The sequence below is a fragment of the Lemur catta genome, chromosome 8 (genome assembly GCF_020740605.2).
Source record: "Lemur catta isolate mLemCat1 chromosome 8, mLemCat1.pri, whole genome shotgun sequence".
Lineage (NCBI taxonomy): Eukaryota > Metazoa > Chordata > Mammalia > Primates > Lemuridae > Lemur > Lemur catta.
In genome coordinates this window covers 55,086,670-55,103,272 of record NC_059135.1, presented here as the reverse complement: position 1 = coordinate 55,103,272, position 16,603 = coordinate 55,086,670, and the positions used below count along the sequence as shown (strand labels likewise).

At 48.4% G+C, this 16,603-nt stretch overlaps 1 protein-coding gene across 2 annotated transcripts in view; it reads left to right on the top strand.

Moving 5' to 3' along the window:
• The first annotated feature begins 12,647 nt into the window (after window positions 1–12,647).
• The window catches only part of GAD1 (glutamate decarboxylase 1), a 40,655-nt gene continuing 36,699 nt past the window's right edge, over window positions 12,648–16,603 (top strand). Inside the window, exons 1-2 of one of the 2 annotated variants that reach the window (XM_045558718.1) lie at window positions 12,648–12,815; window positions 14,231–14,375. In XM_045558718.1, the coding sequence (XP_045414674.1) occupies window positions 14,294–14,375 (82 nt within the window). In that variant the 5' untranslated portion in view covers window positions 12,648–12,815; window positions 14,231–14,293. Of the gene's footprint in view, window positions 12,816–14,153; window positions 14,376–16,603 lie in introns of those variants that run through there. The other variant, XM_045558719.1, reaches the window with a different exon arrangement.

Here is a 16,603-nt window from a genome sequence, read left to right as displayed (position 1 = left end):
CTGATTAGCATGCTTAATTTCCTTTCTGTGTAACCTAAAGTATTCACAGATTCTGGGTATTAAGACGTAGGCATCTTGGGAGGGTAGAAAGGTGCATTATTCTGCCTACCACGGGAAGTACTGGGTAAGTGTTAACTAGTTTTTTGACATTTGTGGTATGGAGTTTGGAAGAGACATTTGGGCTGGAGATATACCTTTATTAGGAGGCATCAGATTAGCAATAGTCATCAAAGAAACAGAGTGGATGGCTCATGGAGACAGTGTAGCCTGAATAGAAAAAAACCAAGGATAGATTTATAATGACCACCAACATTTAAGTGGTAGTCCAAGAAGGAGAAATGCACAAAAGAGACTAAGAAGAACAGCCACAGGGAAAATCAGGAAAACAAATAACTGTGGGTACTGTTGGTGTCCTACTCGGCATCTATCCCTTCATGCTTCTTCATAAAGAGAGCCCTGATTCTGTTCAAATCTTCACTCCTCACACACAAAGCCATGAAACTCAGCCAATTAGTGCCTGGCCCTGTGCCTGGTGAATTGTAATGGTTCCAGAGGTAGACATGTGACCTACCTTGGCCCAATAAGATGAAGGACATTATTTCATGATTAAGGAGATGTTCCTTCAGTCCTCTGAGAACCAGGAAGCATGCTGCCCTAATTACTGCAGTTGTCTTATGATCATGAGAGAAACTAATCTTAGGAGGAAGCTGTTGCTGTGGATGGAAGAACAAAAAGAACCTAGGTCCCTGATGATGATCAGCTGCTGAATCAATGGTCCTGGGAGCCAGCCCTCTGGTGAGCTTACTGTAGTGACATAAACTATTGTTTAAGCCAGTTTAGATCATGGTTTCTTTTACCTGAAGCCCAAAGCCTCCTAACTGAGACTGATTACCACCACAGAAACCCAGAAAAGAGTTTCAAGGAGGCTGAAAAGATCTAAAAAGCGTGATTAGGTAGCAACAAAGCGGTGGCTGGTGATATAAGGAAAAGCTGAGTGTGGGTGGGGGAGCCATATTTCCGTGAGTTTGAGTGCCTGGACGTGAGGAAAAGGAAACAAGCAGTTTGACTACGAAGGAAAGAAAAACTATGAAGTTCACTGGAAGACATGAGGTAAATCGAGTATTATTTTTAGAACCTTTAAGATGAGCGTGCTTAACAGGGTGGATGATCATAACATACGCTGACAGCTTGTTATGTGTTAGGCACTATACTAAGCATTCATAGTTACTGTTTCTAATCCTCGTGACACCTGTATGAGATAGACATTATTATCCCCAATTTACACATGAATAAACTGAGGCCTAGAGAGGTTGACAGTAACTTTCTGAAGATCACATACCTGGGAATTGGCAGGTTCAAATCCAGGTCATTTTACTCCAATGCCTTGCCCTTCACGCTATGCTTTCCTCCCTAGGAGGCCAGTAGAGAGGAACAGATTGAATTTATAAAGTACTTGTCTAATGTGTTAGAAGGCGCATATAATATAACCTTAATGTGTGCCCGTTGGACGGCTGCCCCAGCAGTCCGAGTGTGGAACCAGAGCTGCTTCTCCTTATTCTTCAGTATGGCTTTCAGTTGCCCTACGTTTCCTTATATATTAAACAAGATGATAACCTGTGTTTATTTTAATTAAAATGTGTATTTTCCCTTTAACTTTACCCTGGTTGACATGTAAGATATTTGTGATTTGGCATTTGCCTGAAATGTTGATGTTGGTCGAGGGAGAGCGCTTGAACAGAAGAGATGTGAAGCCTAGATCCACTGGGGTTTGGGGCTCTGGGAAGTGTCCTGTGTCACGAGGTATTGAGAGTTCACAAGAGGCAGGTAAGATAAGGTTTCCAAGGCTGGACTAAGGAGGATAAAGGGCTCTCGGACTGGCTCTCCTAAGGAACTCCCCGCTGTCATGGTATGTGAGTTAAGGTGGGGGAGGGGGCGTGCAGAACTTGGAGACGCTTGGGAAGCGAGGCCCTGGGAGAGGAGATTGGCTTGTATGTGCCTTTTGAACCAGGAGATAGTCTAGAACACATATTGTGGTTGATTCCCCCTAACTCCATTCTACCCAGCTTATGCATCTAAAATAAACATGGTAATCCCCGTCCCTTCGCTACTATTACTAGGCGTGGTCAGAACTGAATTTCAGCTGATAAAACATAAACAGGAGTTGGATGTGAACTACAAAGAATGTAGCTCTCGTGGCTACTGGCAGGGGTCTTAGAACCAGGAGGAGGCCTTATGCGGTAGCCAGCACTGAGGACAGTAGAGCAGAGAGAAAAAAAGTACCTGCTCATTGATGACATTTTTAGTGGCTCAGTCAACCAGCTCTGGTTTAGTGCCTGCCCTACCTGTGAATATCTTATGTAAGACAATACGTGTTCTTACTATTTAAACCATTTTGCTTCCGGGTTTCTATTACTTGCAGCTGAGAGTGTACCTGATGTACCTTTCACAGCACAGTCAGCATGACAACGCCAGTAACATCCCTAAGACTGTGTAAGCCAAATTGGGCTCTAGGTTACCCTCAGCACCTCCTCTCCTTTTCCTCACCTCCAGGCACTCAACTCACACAAATATGCCTCCCCCACCCACACTCAGCCAACAGTCAAGAAAGAGGAATTGGTAGATCCTTCTGTCAGTTGCAGTGTAAGTAGAAATAGAAAACTGGTTAGAATGATTATCTTTGGGCTGGGCAACTGAGGAAGGGAGGTAGGTAAGAAGAGTTTTGCTTTTCATTTTATGCCTTTTATTTATTCCTTGAAGATTTTTTTTTATCATGGGCATGTATCACTTTTATAACCAAAGGCTTTTTTATTATAAAGTATACATAAAATAATTTACCATTTTAAACATTTTTAAGTGTACAGTTCAGTGGCACAATGTTCACATTTTTGTGGGACTATCATCACGATCCATCTTGAGAATTTTTTCATCTTCCCAACTGAAACTCTGTGTCCATTAAACAATAACTCACCACTTCCTCCTTTCACCAGCCACCATCCTACTTTCTGCCTCTATGAATTTGGCTACTCTAGGTACTATATATAAGTGGAATTGTACAATACGTGTCCTTTTGTGAGGGGCTTATTTCACTTAGCATAATATCTTCAAGGTTCATCCATGTTGTCACATGTGTCAGAATTTCCTCCCTCTTTAAGGCTGAATAATATTCCACTGTGTGTATTTAATATACACCACATTTTGTTTACCCATTTATACAATGATGGGCACCTGGGTTGCTTCCACCTTTATGTTATTGTAAACAATACTGCTGTGAACATGGGTGTACAAATAACTGCTTGAGGCTAAAACCTTTTAAATTAAGCCTATACATGGGATGGGATAATTATGGGGGAAAAATTAATGAAAATCCTGAACACCATGAATGTGTTTTTGGGTCATGAGGTTATTTCATTTTTCATCATTCTAAAGTCATAAATTTTCTTTAAGAATCATATATTCCTTTAGAGGAAAAAATGTACTTTTTTTTAAAGAAAAAATTAAAAAGAATTAAGGTAAAATTGATCTTAGGAACAGAAAAGTAAACATAAGGAAGGGAAGAAACGAAGAAAACAATATTTGTGGTGTGCCTATTGTATGTGAGGCATTTTAGCAGGCTTTAGTACCCTTTTTGGTGTGCTAGAAGCTTCTAAAGAGGAAAAATACTAATAAGTAAAAAAATAAGTCATTAAGTTCAGGAAAAAGTGTCATCTGAAATAGAAATTTGCTGATCTGCACAGAATATTAACTAGTTAGTACATTCACAAATTGCTTACCCTTATGCCCAATTAGACAATTTAAGTAGTGTTCATTGCAATCCACCACAAATAGCCCACAGAAGTCCTTGTTTTCTTAGGATGTATAGTGTAGTCCCTATTGTTGCAGAACTGTAGAAATATAAATTTTTAATAGTTAACTTTCATGAGTTCCCTTCCCCTTTTTAAATACTTCAGCTACTGTGTAACAAGGCTTTTGGTGTTTCATGCCCTCAGGTCCCTAAGTGTATCTTTATCTCTAATAAAAATTATTCTACATGCCTTATCATAAAAAGGATTACTTGAAAATGACCACTGTGTAAAGGTGATAAATTTCACAGTTCCCTGCCTACCACTGGACCATGTGTTAGAAGGAAAATCTCTTTCCCATGATAATAGGCACCAAATTCAGTTTCTTCCTGTTGGCATCAGAAGAACTCAAGCAAAAGTGGGGGCAGATTATTGAAATCAGCAGATAACGTCATCAACCTAAAGCCACCTTCTCTTAGCTCACAACCTGCCAATGAAAGAAAATAAGAGGAAAAATATTGAAAATCATATGTCACTAAATGAAATTAAGAGAATACATCACGAAACTTGTCTCAAACTAAAACGTGGTAAGTTGAGCTCTCTTACAACCTATCAAAGCAATGGCTTGAATACTAATGTAACTGGCTGCTTCTTTATAGGCCAGTTGAGGTCTCCTAGGTGGCTCTGACTTTTTGGGACTTATTTCTTCCTTCTCTCCTTATTCTGCCTCCTTATCTGAATCCAGATGTAGCTAAGAAAAAAAACCAATGCAAAAGAACTGCCCAGGCAGGGCTTGGTGGCTCAGACCTGTAATCATAGCATTTTCAGAGAATGAGGTGGGAGGATTGCTTGAGATCATGAGTTCAAGACCAGCCTGAACAACAGTGAGACCCTATCTACCAAAAATAGAAGAAATTAGCTGGGTGTGGTGGCGCACACCTGTAGTCCCAGCTACTCAAGTGCCTGAGGCAGGAGGATCGCTTGAGCCCAGGAGTTTGAGGTTGCAGTGAAGTATGAGGAAGCCACTGCTCTCTAACCCAGGCGACAGAGCGAGACCATGTCTCAAAAAACAAACAAACAAACAAAAAACCCTGCCCACACTCTTTATTTAGTTGCCAGGTGCTTTTCAGCTCAGTTTGCAAACCTAGATGACCACCCAAAGATTTTAGGAATATATAAAAACCAACAAAAAAAGCATTGAGTGGTTATATTGTCCAGCAACCATTCTGTGCTGGGAATACATTGGGAAAAAAATAAAAATAAAACATTCCTGCCCTCACTGAACTTGTATTTTAGTAGAAGAAAGAAGCAATAAATATGTAAATAAAATATGCAATATGTCACATGGTAAAAAGTGTTCTGGGTAAAACAGTAAAGCAGGGAGAGAGTGCCACAGTAAGGGAGAACTGCAATTTTATGTTATTTATTTATTACTTTTTAGACAGAGTCTCACTCTATTGCCTGGGTGAGTGCCGTGGCATCAGCCTAGCTCACAGCAACCTCAAACACCTGGGCTCAAGCGATCCTCCTGCCTCAGCCTCCCAAGTAGCTGGAACTACAGGCATGTGCCACCATGCCCAGCTAATTTTTTGTTTCTATTTTTAGTTGTCCAGCTAATTTTTTCTATTTTTAGTGGGGGAGGGAGTATGGTGCGGAAGGAGGCCTTGCTCTTGCTCAGGTTGGTCTCGAACTCCTGAGCTCAAGCAATCCTCCTGCCTCAGCCTCCCAGAGTGCTAGGATTACAGGCATGAGCCACTGAAACTGGCCAAGAACTGCAATTTTAAATATAATGATAAAGGAAGGCCTCACTGAGAAAAGAACATTTGAGCAAGGACCAGAATGAGAAGAAACAAACCCTACACATACCCTGGGAAAGAAATCTCTGAGCAAAGGATTAGTAACTGCAAAGGCCCTGAGGTGGGAGCACACCACCTAGAATGTTTAAGAAACAGCTGGGAGGCCTGACTGAGGCAGAGCGAGGATGGAGCAGAGCAGTAGAACTCAAACAGGCAATGAGATCAGGGCCTGGAGAGCCTTGCAGTTGCTGGAAGAACTTTGGCTTTTACTCCGAGACGAGGAATCACTAGCGGGTTTTGAGTAGAGGAAAGCCATGCTGCGACTCTGACCTAATAGTTCACACTGTGTGTGTTGGGGAAGGGGACAGGGGATAGTAAGAAGAGAGATAAAGTTTGAAAGTAGCTGCAACACAATTTACTGACAGATTGAAAGGGAGGAGTCAGTGATAACTCCAAGGTCTTTGGCCACAGCAACTGGAAGGATGGATTTGCCTCCAGTTGTTACTTACTGAGATGGAGAAAACTGACATAGTAGCAGGTTTGGGGGAAAGGATCAGGAGTTTAATTTGGGACACCTTAAGTCCGAGTGGAGGATTCAGCTGGATATATAAACCTGGAATGTTGGGCAGAGGTCTAAGGTAAAGATAAATTTGGGAGTCAACAACATATAAATGATATTTAAAGCCATGAGACTGGATGAGATTACGGGAGAGAATGAAGGGAAGAAAAAAGAAAAGGTGGAAAGGTTGAATCCTGCAGAAATCCATCATTATATGCAAATGTCACCTCATTACAAAACTGGCTCCCTTTTACTCCTTCTCAGGGGAGTCTGACTATTGCATCAGAAAATTTTCCCCTCTAGGAATCAAAACTCTGTGGGTTAAAAATCCTCTAAGTCACTCAAAAGGAGGGCCTATGGCAGGGGATGATCAGCAGCTCCACTGAAACAAATAAGCAAGAAAATAACGTACACACTATGCTCACTTGTACATGCACAGAGAACGAATTTAAATGGATCAAAATCACTGTTGAACTAGGGGCGAGAAGCAGCAACAGCAATGAACATCTATTGAACACTGGAAACCAGGCACAGCTGAACTTGCTAAAACAAGTTTTATGTGTGTCAAATAAACTAGTCCACAAAGCTGGGCTTAGCCCCATTTTGCTAATGAGAAAACTCAGAGCAGAGAAATGACAGCTGATAAGCAGAATCAAGATTGAAACTCAAGTCTGACCGGCTTCAAAGCTTTTGCCTTTCCTCTAGTAAAAGCTGCCTTGGGGACCTCAAGAGGTTTCTGAGAAGATTCCCCAGTGAGAAGAGTCACAAAATATCTCTATTAAATTATTTCAGATGAATGAAGCCGCATCTGATTTTATCTCGTACCCTAACCCTCCCATTACAGGAGTCTGGAGAGATTAAGTGATTTTCCCAAGGTCAAATGATGATTATGTGACAGAGCTGGAAGGCTTTACTGAGCAGTGTGCCAGGCACTGCGACCAAAAGGAGAAAGTTCCAGCCCACTTCTCACTCAGTGTGTGGTCTGGCAAGTCCTGTAACTCTCTGCACTTAAGTTTCCTCAGCTATGGAACAGAAGACCTCAGGTGATGATTACATGAGAATTCATAGGATAATCACAGCACACAATTTCCATGAGAGATTTCTCATCTCCATAATAGGATAACCATTTCTGTTAATTGTGTTGCTAGAGAGAGAGAGAGACTGTGAGAGAGATAGAGAGGTCTCTAATGCCTCCCATCACTCCCCCCCCCCCCCCCCCCCCGACAGACTGGGCCCACAGCAAACAACTCTGGGTAGCCTATGCCAAGGCTTTTCCCCCCAAGTCCCATCTCAGCCCCCCTTGGCCTTCTTGGTGTGAGAGAATGTATTTGCCAGCCATTCTTACAATATTCATGCATAACACATCACCCCAAATCCATGGCTTTGTAGGTCAGCTCTATTTCAGCAGTCAAAGCAAATCATGTGGCCAAACCCAGTACCAAGGCGTGGTAGGTGGGGAGTGAAATATGCAGTCCTGACCTAGGGGGAGAAACAAACATTTTAATAGTTCACGTCTCTCCATGCTTTGAGGTTTGTCCACAGCTTGTCGCTGGCTGAAGTCGAGACAATGTGCCTATAGTCCCAGTGAGAAATAATATTTCTCATTTAATCCTCATATTTAGAGACTGCCTGAGATTTCAGTTTACATAGATCTATCTAAAGGATCCCTGGCTCACCCATGGTCAAAGAAAACAGGACCTTAGCCTAGAAACTGAGGGCAAGATAGAAAAAATGACCTCCTGAGTGCTTTGGGAAAACCCTTGCTACTGACTCACAAATGATACAGTGGGAACCTTGGGCCTGTATAAATTTCAGTGAGCTCTTTCGTATAAGTTCTTGGCATAAAAGGGACTAGGCTGGAGCAGCAATGATGAATCCTCCTGTTAACGTTCCAGTTTCCTCCCTGAGAAATTAACCAAGATTAGGGAAGAAATCTGGCCTGAAATAGAAGTTTAAGTTATCAGATTCTTCACAGCTAAGTCAGAGCCTTCAGAGCCTTCTCACAAACAACAGTCCCAGATACTTACGGCTGAAGATGAGGACTAAATAGCTACTATTTGAAATAGTTGCAGAGCTTTTATACTAAAACAAATGGATCAAATATTACTACACTTAGTCTCCCATTCGATACTCTATTTCACTAAAGCATCCCAGATGGGAAATCCTCTTCCTTGTATCCCACTCTTTGGGGAAAGGACTGATTTTGCCATAGTTTTTGTTGCGAGCAGAAAACACAGATCTATCTTTAAAGCTCCCTGTCAGAGTTGCAATGGATATCTGTTATTTCCTTGTTTTGCAGTGAAACAGTTTTTTGCCTACCATTAAAGGGTTCACTACCTTTGGGAAACAGCTATGTGGGAAAGAAACGGATGCCCTGTATCCGTTTCTCTTTCACCAAAGAGACAGACGACCTTGGGTGTTTCAGGTCACTTCCGGAGCATTTCTCAGCATTTAGAAAGGCTTGCTTTGTGAAATATGGCAGGAATGAGTGTCAACTGGAAAGAGCCGCCTTCTTCCTTGAAGAACTGCTCCCTGGTGGCGCCAGTTGTTTCTTCTCAGAAATTGTAATCTATCGCCACCTGGCGGTCCCTCTGTGTTCGTGTTTGGAATGGCAAGAACTGGGCGTTTTAAGATTTGCACGGGGAGATTGGCCCAAACACAAATCACCTTGCTCCTCCTTGATTAATTTATTTATATTTTGAATATTTTCGTCTCAAACTATCAAGGGGACAGGAGCATTTAACAATCATCTGAGGAATTCAGCTCTCTTTAGGAGAAATGATTGTAATTCCCAGAGTCCTCTCCAGCTCTCGGGCTGGGATGCTGCCTCCCCTCCCCTCCCCCCGCCACACGTTTAACCCTTTCCTGCCTCCCAGGAGTGAGTGTCGTGTGGTCTATTGGGATGGGGGTGTGGGTTTGGCTATGGTCCTCCACGAAAGTCCAGAATGATTCGGGGAACTATCTTTAAAGTACACAAACACAGCGAATGGACCTTAGCTTCGACTTCAGAAAAGCCGAATAGTAAGGTTAAGCAACACCTCCCCCAGTCTTCGTCTCGGGAGACAGACATTTAAACAGTGAGCACTGCCATTTTTTTTCTTTTCTTTCCTTTTTTTTTGGTCATAAATTACATACTTAAAATAGATTTTAAAGAAACAGCTGAAATGAACCAACATCGTGGCTCTAAATTACCTTCCCTGGAGGCTAAAAATGCTAAGTGCGTCAAAATAAGCCCGACATCCCACGTCTACTCACCTTGACCGACCACGTTTTAGGCATAAAGATCTCCCCGGCTGCCCGATTGGGCGCCTCTTCGGCGCCCCTCGCTCCTCCTACCCACCCGCTTTTTTTTCCCTTTGCAGAAAAGGTTCGGCCCCAAATCCGGTTGGAATATCTTTAAACCTCCCGGGGAAAGGGCACTGTGGGCGGATGGTCCTGTTCCCAAGTTCCATCCATGGGTGACCCAAGGAAAGGTTGTCGTCGGCAGACAGGATGGAGTAGCCGGCTGCAGGCTCGCGAGCCCCCAACGCCCCGGAGAGAGAGGTCGGCGGGGTAGCTCAACCCCCCTCCTCCTTCTGCCTTTGGGCGTCGCGTTCCCATTTCTTCAAAGCGCTAAACGCTAGATCAAATGCAAACGAAACAGCTGGGCGGACACCACTCCCTTCCGGGCCACCCCTCATGGCCGGTTCGAGTCCCGGGGAGGTTGTATTTTTTCCGCTGCCATTATCCCAAGAATCTTCCCCCGGGAGTAATAAAAGATTAAAAGAAGAGTGGGAAGCACAAACAAAAATATAGGTTCCAAATGTTCTGAAGAGCCAAATGACAACCACAGCCACCCTTAGTCCAAATTCTTGCCAAGGGAGGAGAGGAGTGGGCGAAATGCTCCACCCCCCACCCCAACCAAGCAAAACAAACACAGCGGTTACCGCCAGGTGGGAGGAGAGCGAGCCCGGAGGGTCGGCTGAGAACCAGAGGCGGAAGTGGACAAAAGGGAGGCGGGAGGCACAGGACCGAGGGCACCGTCCTTGGTGCTGAAAGAGCTGTGCCCTACCTCAAAACTCAACATACTGAATCTGGGTGGAATGCCAGGCCTTCAATCCCTTAGCTTCCCTGCTGAGCCCAAGAGTCCAAGTTGGAGTGGTAGACGATTGAAAATTAAATAAAAGCCATGAAGTCCTGAAGTCTGCTATTCTCCCTGTTTAATCGGAATGTCAACTCCATGTGCGCAAGACAGTATAAATTGCAGGGACAGTGTAGGTTCCAAGACAATAAGCCTGGCACAAAGTAGGTGATTAATAAATATTTGTTTAACTAAACGAATTAATTGCTAGCATTCAATTAAACATTTCAATATTAAGAATGAGCAAGAACTTTCATTTCCTCTCCTCACCATAAAGAAGAAAGAGAGCAAAGTCTCCCAAGCTGGATAGGGACTTAGTTTTAATTTGCGATCCCTAGACTGCTAAGAGATTCTTTTCCCGAGATTATTTTCTTGGTTAAACGTTAGAGGTGAGCATTTTGGATTCTGGGGTCAGAGGAGGAAGTGGCTGGAAATTTCTTAATCTCATGCCACAGGTGAAGTAAACAAATCTTCCTTTCCAGGGAGTCTGGCGTTTGGAGAGAAGGTTAAGGAGACGGAGGATGAGCGGTCGTCTACGCGGGTCAGTGAACACCCAGGGGGCACTGAGATTTGTCGCCTTCTCCCTGCTGTCTCCTTGCCCCGTGCATCTTGAATGATTTAGCACTGGCACACGGCACCGTGATTGGTGCGACCATCTCGTTTAGGGAAGGCTCTTGGAGGGGGCGTGGATGGAACTCCGAGGCTCACCTTGTTGTAAACCAAACCGCTCATTTCAAGCAGCGAGGAGAAGCTGTGGGTTGAGCGGTTTGGGGCGACGTTTCCTACGCGAAACTGGCACCTCCATCCTGCCCGGCCTGGCGTTTTGGTGCGGGGGCTGCGGTTATTGCGCGCCCCGCCGTTCAGGATGCTGTCGTGTCCATAAAAAGTGCCAGGGTTTTTATTGTAAGATGGAGAGAAGGCGATAGAACAGATATTTTCTTTAGTATCAAAGGTAATGCGGTTATCTCAAACCTCACGGCGAGATCTTCCTTGCTAATCGGACTGTATCTTCCCAGGGCGACATCTGCTATCTCCCTTATGGAACTTTTGGTGATTTTTAAGATTTTCGGTGTTTCCATTGGTCATGGTGAAAGCCGATAAGACATTCAACGAGAAAGGACGGGCCTCGGGTGAGCCCTTGAGGCTTCAGACGTGCGCATAAATAACCCCAGCCTGCTGCACCGGTAACAGGGGGAAAAAATGTAAAAAAGAGTAAATGAATCACTGAGCACCGGGTGTCACCCAGACACTCACAAAAATCAACTTTGTTTTGCCCTAAAGAAAAGGGAACTGAGGGAGACGATAACTTAAACTAGCGGAGAGGGGGTCCTGAGCGAAGGCGGGTGGCAGAGCCTGGGCAGCCCTTCCAGGTGGCGGCCCCGGCGCGGGAGCAGGGCCTCTCGGTCTCTGGGCGCTTGGCGCCCTCTGGTGGGACATTTTCCGCCAACGCCTTTTTACAGTGAGGGGCTTTTCCCATCGCAGCAATTCATTTTAATATTGCTTAAATATTGCAAAAGGAGAATCCTTAAAGGGTGTGAAATCGAAGGGGGAGTGAAGAAAGTGGGCCAGGGCGAGGAGGGCCGGTCCGCCCCTCCAGGGCCACCTCTGTGCTCGGGTTCCCCATGCGTGTGGAGCGGCACTCGTGCGTGTTATTAACCTTCAGACGTGATCAATCAGCACTTCTTTCCCCGTCACCAAGGGAGCCAAAGCTACCAGGGAGCGCACAGCGAAAGGGAAACGGAGCCCTTTTCTCTGCCGGCGACATTGGGTCGCTGAGACCAGGTGCGATACTTTGGGGGGAGGGCCCGAAGCTGGATGGGGAAACTGGAGTAAGGAGATGGAGATAGCTCCATGCTCTAAATGGTCCCCCTCGTCTCTGCCTCCCTTGCCTTGGCGACAATCCTAGCTCAGTAGAGAGCCAGCGAGGACACGACCCAGAGCGCTCTTTTGCTCAAGGAAGAGTCGCGGGGTCGCAGATCTGGGGGTACAGCGGGGCTGGGCGGAAAGGAACTAGGCAAACCACCGCTCTGCAAGGTATGGGAGGGAGAAGAGAATGAAGGGAAACGCTCAGAGAGGCGGAATTCTTCGTAGGAATTATCTTTTCCCTCCTCTCACACGACACCCTGCCTATTTCAAGAAATAGAGCGTGTTGAGTACGTTCTGGATTACTCATAGGACCTTCCCTCCCACCCCCGGGCGCAAAACCGTGAGCTGGATTTATAATCGCCCTACAAAGCTTCAGGGGCAGTCAGGCACCTGCAAAGGAGCCCCGCCGCCCCGCCAGCGAGCTGCCCCCGCGAGCATCGGCCTCGTGATTCCCCCGCCGAGCCGGTCCCCGCCTCCCTACTCCGCCCCCGCCTACCCCGAAGCCGAGCAGCCGCCTCTCTGGATCTCTCATCTCCAGGCGCTCGCGTGCGGGACGGAACTAGCGAGAGCTAGGAAGCGGCTGGAGGTGACGCCGGGCAGGTTACACCAGGCAGGGCCGGGCCGAGCCAAGCGGATAGCTGTGCGCTGCACGGAGAGGCGGGAGTGCCTGGCTCGCGGTCGCCTAGCCGAGGTGGGTAAGCGCGCGACCACCGGGACTTACCAGCGCCCAGCTTCGGTTGTTCCGCTGTGTCCTCTCCGCCCGCGGCTTCTCTGCCTACCCCTACACCCGGCGCCCTCCACCCTCCCTCCGGAGCCGAGTGCTTCCCGCCCGCCCCAGTCCCAGCTTTCCGTTGGGTCGTTGCACAGGGACCACCACCACCCTCACTCTTCCCGTCTCTGCCCGCTGGATTCAAGCCCCGGGGACGCACAGAGGCTGAGGCTGTCGCTGAAGTGGGGCGAGAGCGACTTTTTGTACGTGCCCAGGCTGCGAGCGCCGGTCTCCCCAAAGGGCGCTTGGGCAGCAGCTGCTGAAGGAAGGCGCGACTAGAAGCGGTAACCTGTTACTTCCCCAGCAACCGTGGTCTACTCGCTGCCCGCGCTTCTGTGCGAGTGCGCGCGCGGGCTAGATATGGGGCCTGAGGGAGGATGTGGAGGCAGTGGCGAGTGGGTCTTAGATCTACCCAGATTGGCCCACACTCTCTGTCCCGGGGCCTTTGGATGCCTTCGCGGCAGCGCCGAATGCTGAACAGGGACGCCGCGCACGGATCTTTGTCCGCCGCCTCCTGCGCGCTGGGCGCAAGTTCGTTTCCCCGGTGACGTTCCCCTTTCTTACCTCCCCCCCGCCCCGATCTGTACGGCGAGAAAGCTGGGGTCCTCAGGGGGCTGGGTAGAGGAGAAACACCGAAACCGGGACGAAGCCTCTCCCAGGCTTTAGATGGCTCAAAACCCGGTGGGACAAGAGGGAGATGAGCGAGGTTCCGACCCGCTGCTTTCTGGCTGTCTGGAGTGCAAGGTGACTGTGTTTCTTCCCCGGCCAAAGCTGAGCGAGAACGTAAAGATATGGACCTTTTCCCCTCTCACCTTGTCTCACCAAAGTCCCCGGTTCCGGGAGCAGTTAGCCTCCTTCTTTCCAGGGAATTAGCCAGACACAACAACTGGAACCAGACAACGAACCAGACGTGCCCGCCCCGTGCGCCCTACCCCCGCCTTCCCGCACGCCGGCTGCAGAGAGTCCAATGGGGCTTGTCGCGGCTCGGCTGGAAAATCGCGCACCGAATGCTCCCTTGTGCTCCTAACCCATACCCCATACCCCCGCGTCTTGCACTGGCCTTGGACCCCCTTCGCCTCAGCTCTGCACTCCAGGTCTCCTAGCTGCACCTCCAGACTCGAGAGCCACCCAAGCCCCAGTCTGGGAGCTAGCGCGCACGTCTCCTCTGCCCCCACCACCACCCCCAGCGCACTCCGACCCGGCAGGCTCGCTGCCCTTTCTCCCCCCTCTCCCTACGGAGCTGGGACTTCAAGGAGAGCGTCGACGCCCCCGGCCGCTCAGTCCCTTCAGTGTGCAGGACCCCGGAAGCCCTCCCCGCACAGCTCTCGCTTCTCTTTGCAGCCTGTTCCTGCGCGCGACCCGCGGAGTACCCCGGACAGTAGAGGCCCTGGGACAACCGAGCCAATGGCGTCTTCGACCCCATCTTCGTCCGCAACCTCCTCGAACGCGGGAGCGGACCCCAATACCACCAACCTGCGCCCCACAAGTAGGTCCCGCCCCAGTTCCTATCAAACGGTCTGCGGGGAAGATGGGGGCGCTGGGACGTCGGGAGGCTGCGCCGGCGGAAAGAGAAGGGGGAGCGCAGAGATGATGGAGGCTGCGAAATAAATGGGGTTCTGACCCAAGTCCCCGCCAGAGGTCATTCGACTGTCAGGGACGCTAGGTGACTACCAAGACACTCGATAGAGAGGACCACGCAGGGTCTGAGCGGCGGCGATCGTTGAGGGCTTCGCGGTGGGGGAGGAACGAGCGGCGGGAGTGGTGTTTTTATTGTGTTGCGTGTGGTTTCTTTGCTGGATAGGACGACAAGGGTCCATGCAGGGGGCTGTATGAGCCGGGAGTCCCAGCGGGAATAGACTTTTCTGTTTCTAGCTTTCGTTGAGCCTAGATCTGACCCCCTCCTTTTCTCCTGTGCCATGCTCAAAGTCTATAATCAGCGGAAATTTCGACGTTAAATGCAGCTTTTAGAAAACTCAGGGTCCCTAATTGCTCCAAATTTGTGTCGGGCTATTGACGAGTGAGGGAAAAGCCAGGGGCGGGAAAGGTGCATACAACTGAGACTGAACCTCGACATTTCATACAATTAATTACATCTCAGAGACAAAAAGGGGGGAGGGGAGCGGGCAACATCCTGAATGGTTGAGAGACGGGGAATTGGGAGGGGGCAAAAAGGTTTGTCAGGGAGAGAGGAGAGAGTACCCCCCTCCTTTCTCCGGAGCAAGAGACCTGTCAGCAGGTGACACCTCCCGAAGACAGAAGAAAGGGTAAACCAGATAAAGGGAGGGGAGGCAGGGATTTATAAATCTCTACTTTTAGCTCCACGCACTCAACCAATTTCCAGAATCTGTCTTTAATTTGGATTGATTTTCTACCTCTGTAGAGGCGTGGGGATGAGGGAATTGTTTTTCTTTTTCCTTGTTGAAGTGAAGTGTCTCCTTATGTCACCCCCCTTAAAAATCTATCGGCTCCGGACAGTAAGGGTAGCAGATTTTCTATAGAGGAGGGGCTTAGCAAGGACAGTGTGGCTAGAAGGAGTGCCTATTGCTGCGCTTTTATGGCTTTTAAGATTGACAAAACAATTGTCCTCATCAGTGAAGGTGGGGAATGGCATCCAGAAAGCCCTCTCTCCACCCCTTTGGTGCTGGCGCTGGCTCCCGGGCAAGAGGCCTTGTCTTAAGTCCTCAGGCTGCGCGTTCCAGTCCTTTTGCAGCTCCCTCTTCCTGCCACCCAGGAGGGCTACAATTACCCACACAACAAAGAGGGGCTCGGGAGAGCCGCCAGCCCTTGTGGCACACGAGCCGTGGTTACTAGCGGCGGAGCTGGCTGGAGCAGGCGGGGAGGAACGCGAGGCCTGCGCGCCTTTTGTCTGTTGGTTTCGCCTTGATGGATTTCTTTTCTGAGCCTCCCCACATTTCCTGCCCTTTTTTTTTTTTTTTTTTTTTTGCTACCTGAGTGCGGTTGGACGCCAGTTGCGTTCACTCACTCCTCCACGCCCGATGCCCCTATTTCCTGGAGGCCGCCGGCCACCGGGCGCAAATGCCCGGCCTGGGTTGGGAAACTCAGCAGAGGCGATGACTGGAGCCCGCACGTGGCCTGGCGCGCCTGGAAGCCATGGCGGCGAAGGCAAAAGAGCCAGCAGCACCCGATCCCAGGAACACAGCCGCAGGCTCTCAACAGCCCAGCCGCAGGGTCCACACCCCGGGCTGCACGCGCACACCCCGTGCACTATCCATTCTCACCCTCCCTTGCAGACATACCCTCGGCCGCCCAGTTAACTCCACTTCTCACCCCCTTCAAGGTCTCCTGGGAGGTAGCCTTGCCCAGGGCTCACAACCTTACTCGGCCTCTTGCTCCAGCAACCCCTTGGCGGGGCATGGAGCCCTCCTAGTCGTGGGCCACTAGGTCTTCTCGACCCCTGCTACTTCAAAAGATCTCTCTTGCTCCCTCTCCCCATCTCCCTTTTCTTTCTTTTACCGTAAGCCCCAGTTTTTGAAAGGCAGTGTGATGTGTCTGCACTCCAACCTCCCCACTGAGTGACCTTGGAAAACTTGCCTAACCTTTCTGAGACGCAGTATTTTTGTCAAATGTCTTAGATCAACACTCCTTCCTGTTTCATAGGGTTGTTGTGAGGATTCGTTGAGATGACATTTAAAGTGAAAGCATTTTATGGGGTGGAAATCGCTCATCATCTGCCAGGTATTAGGGTTTTGCTTT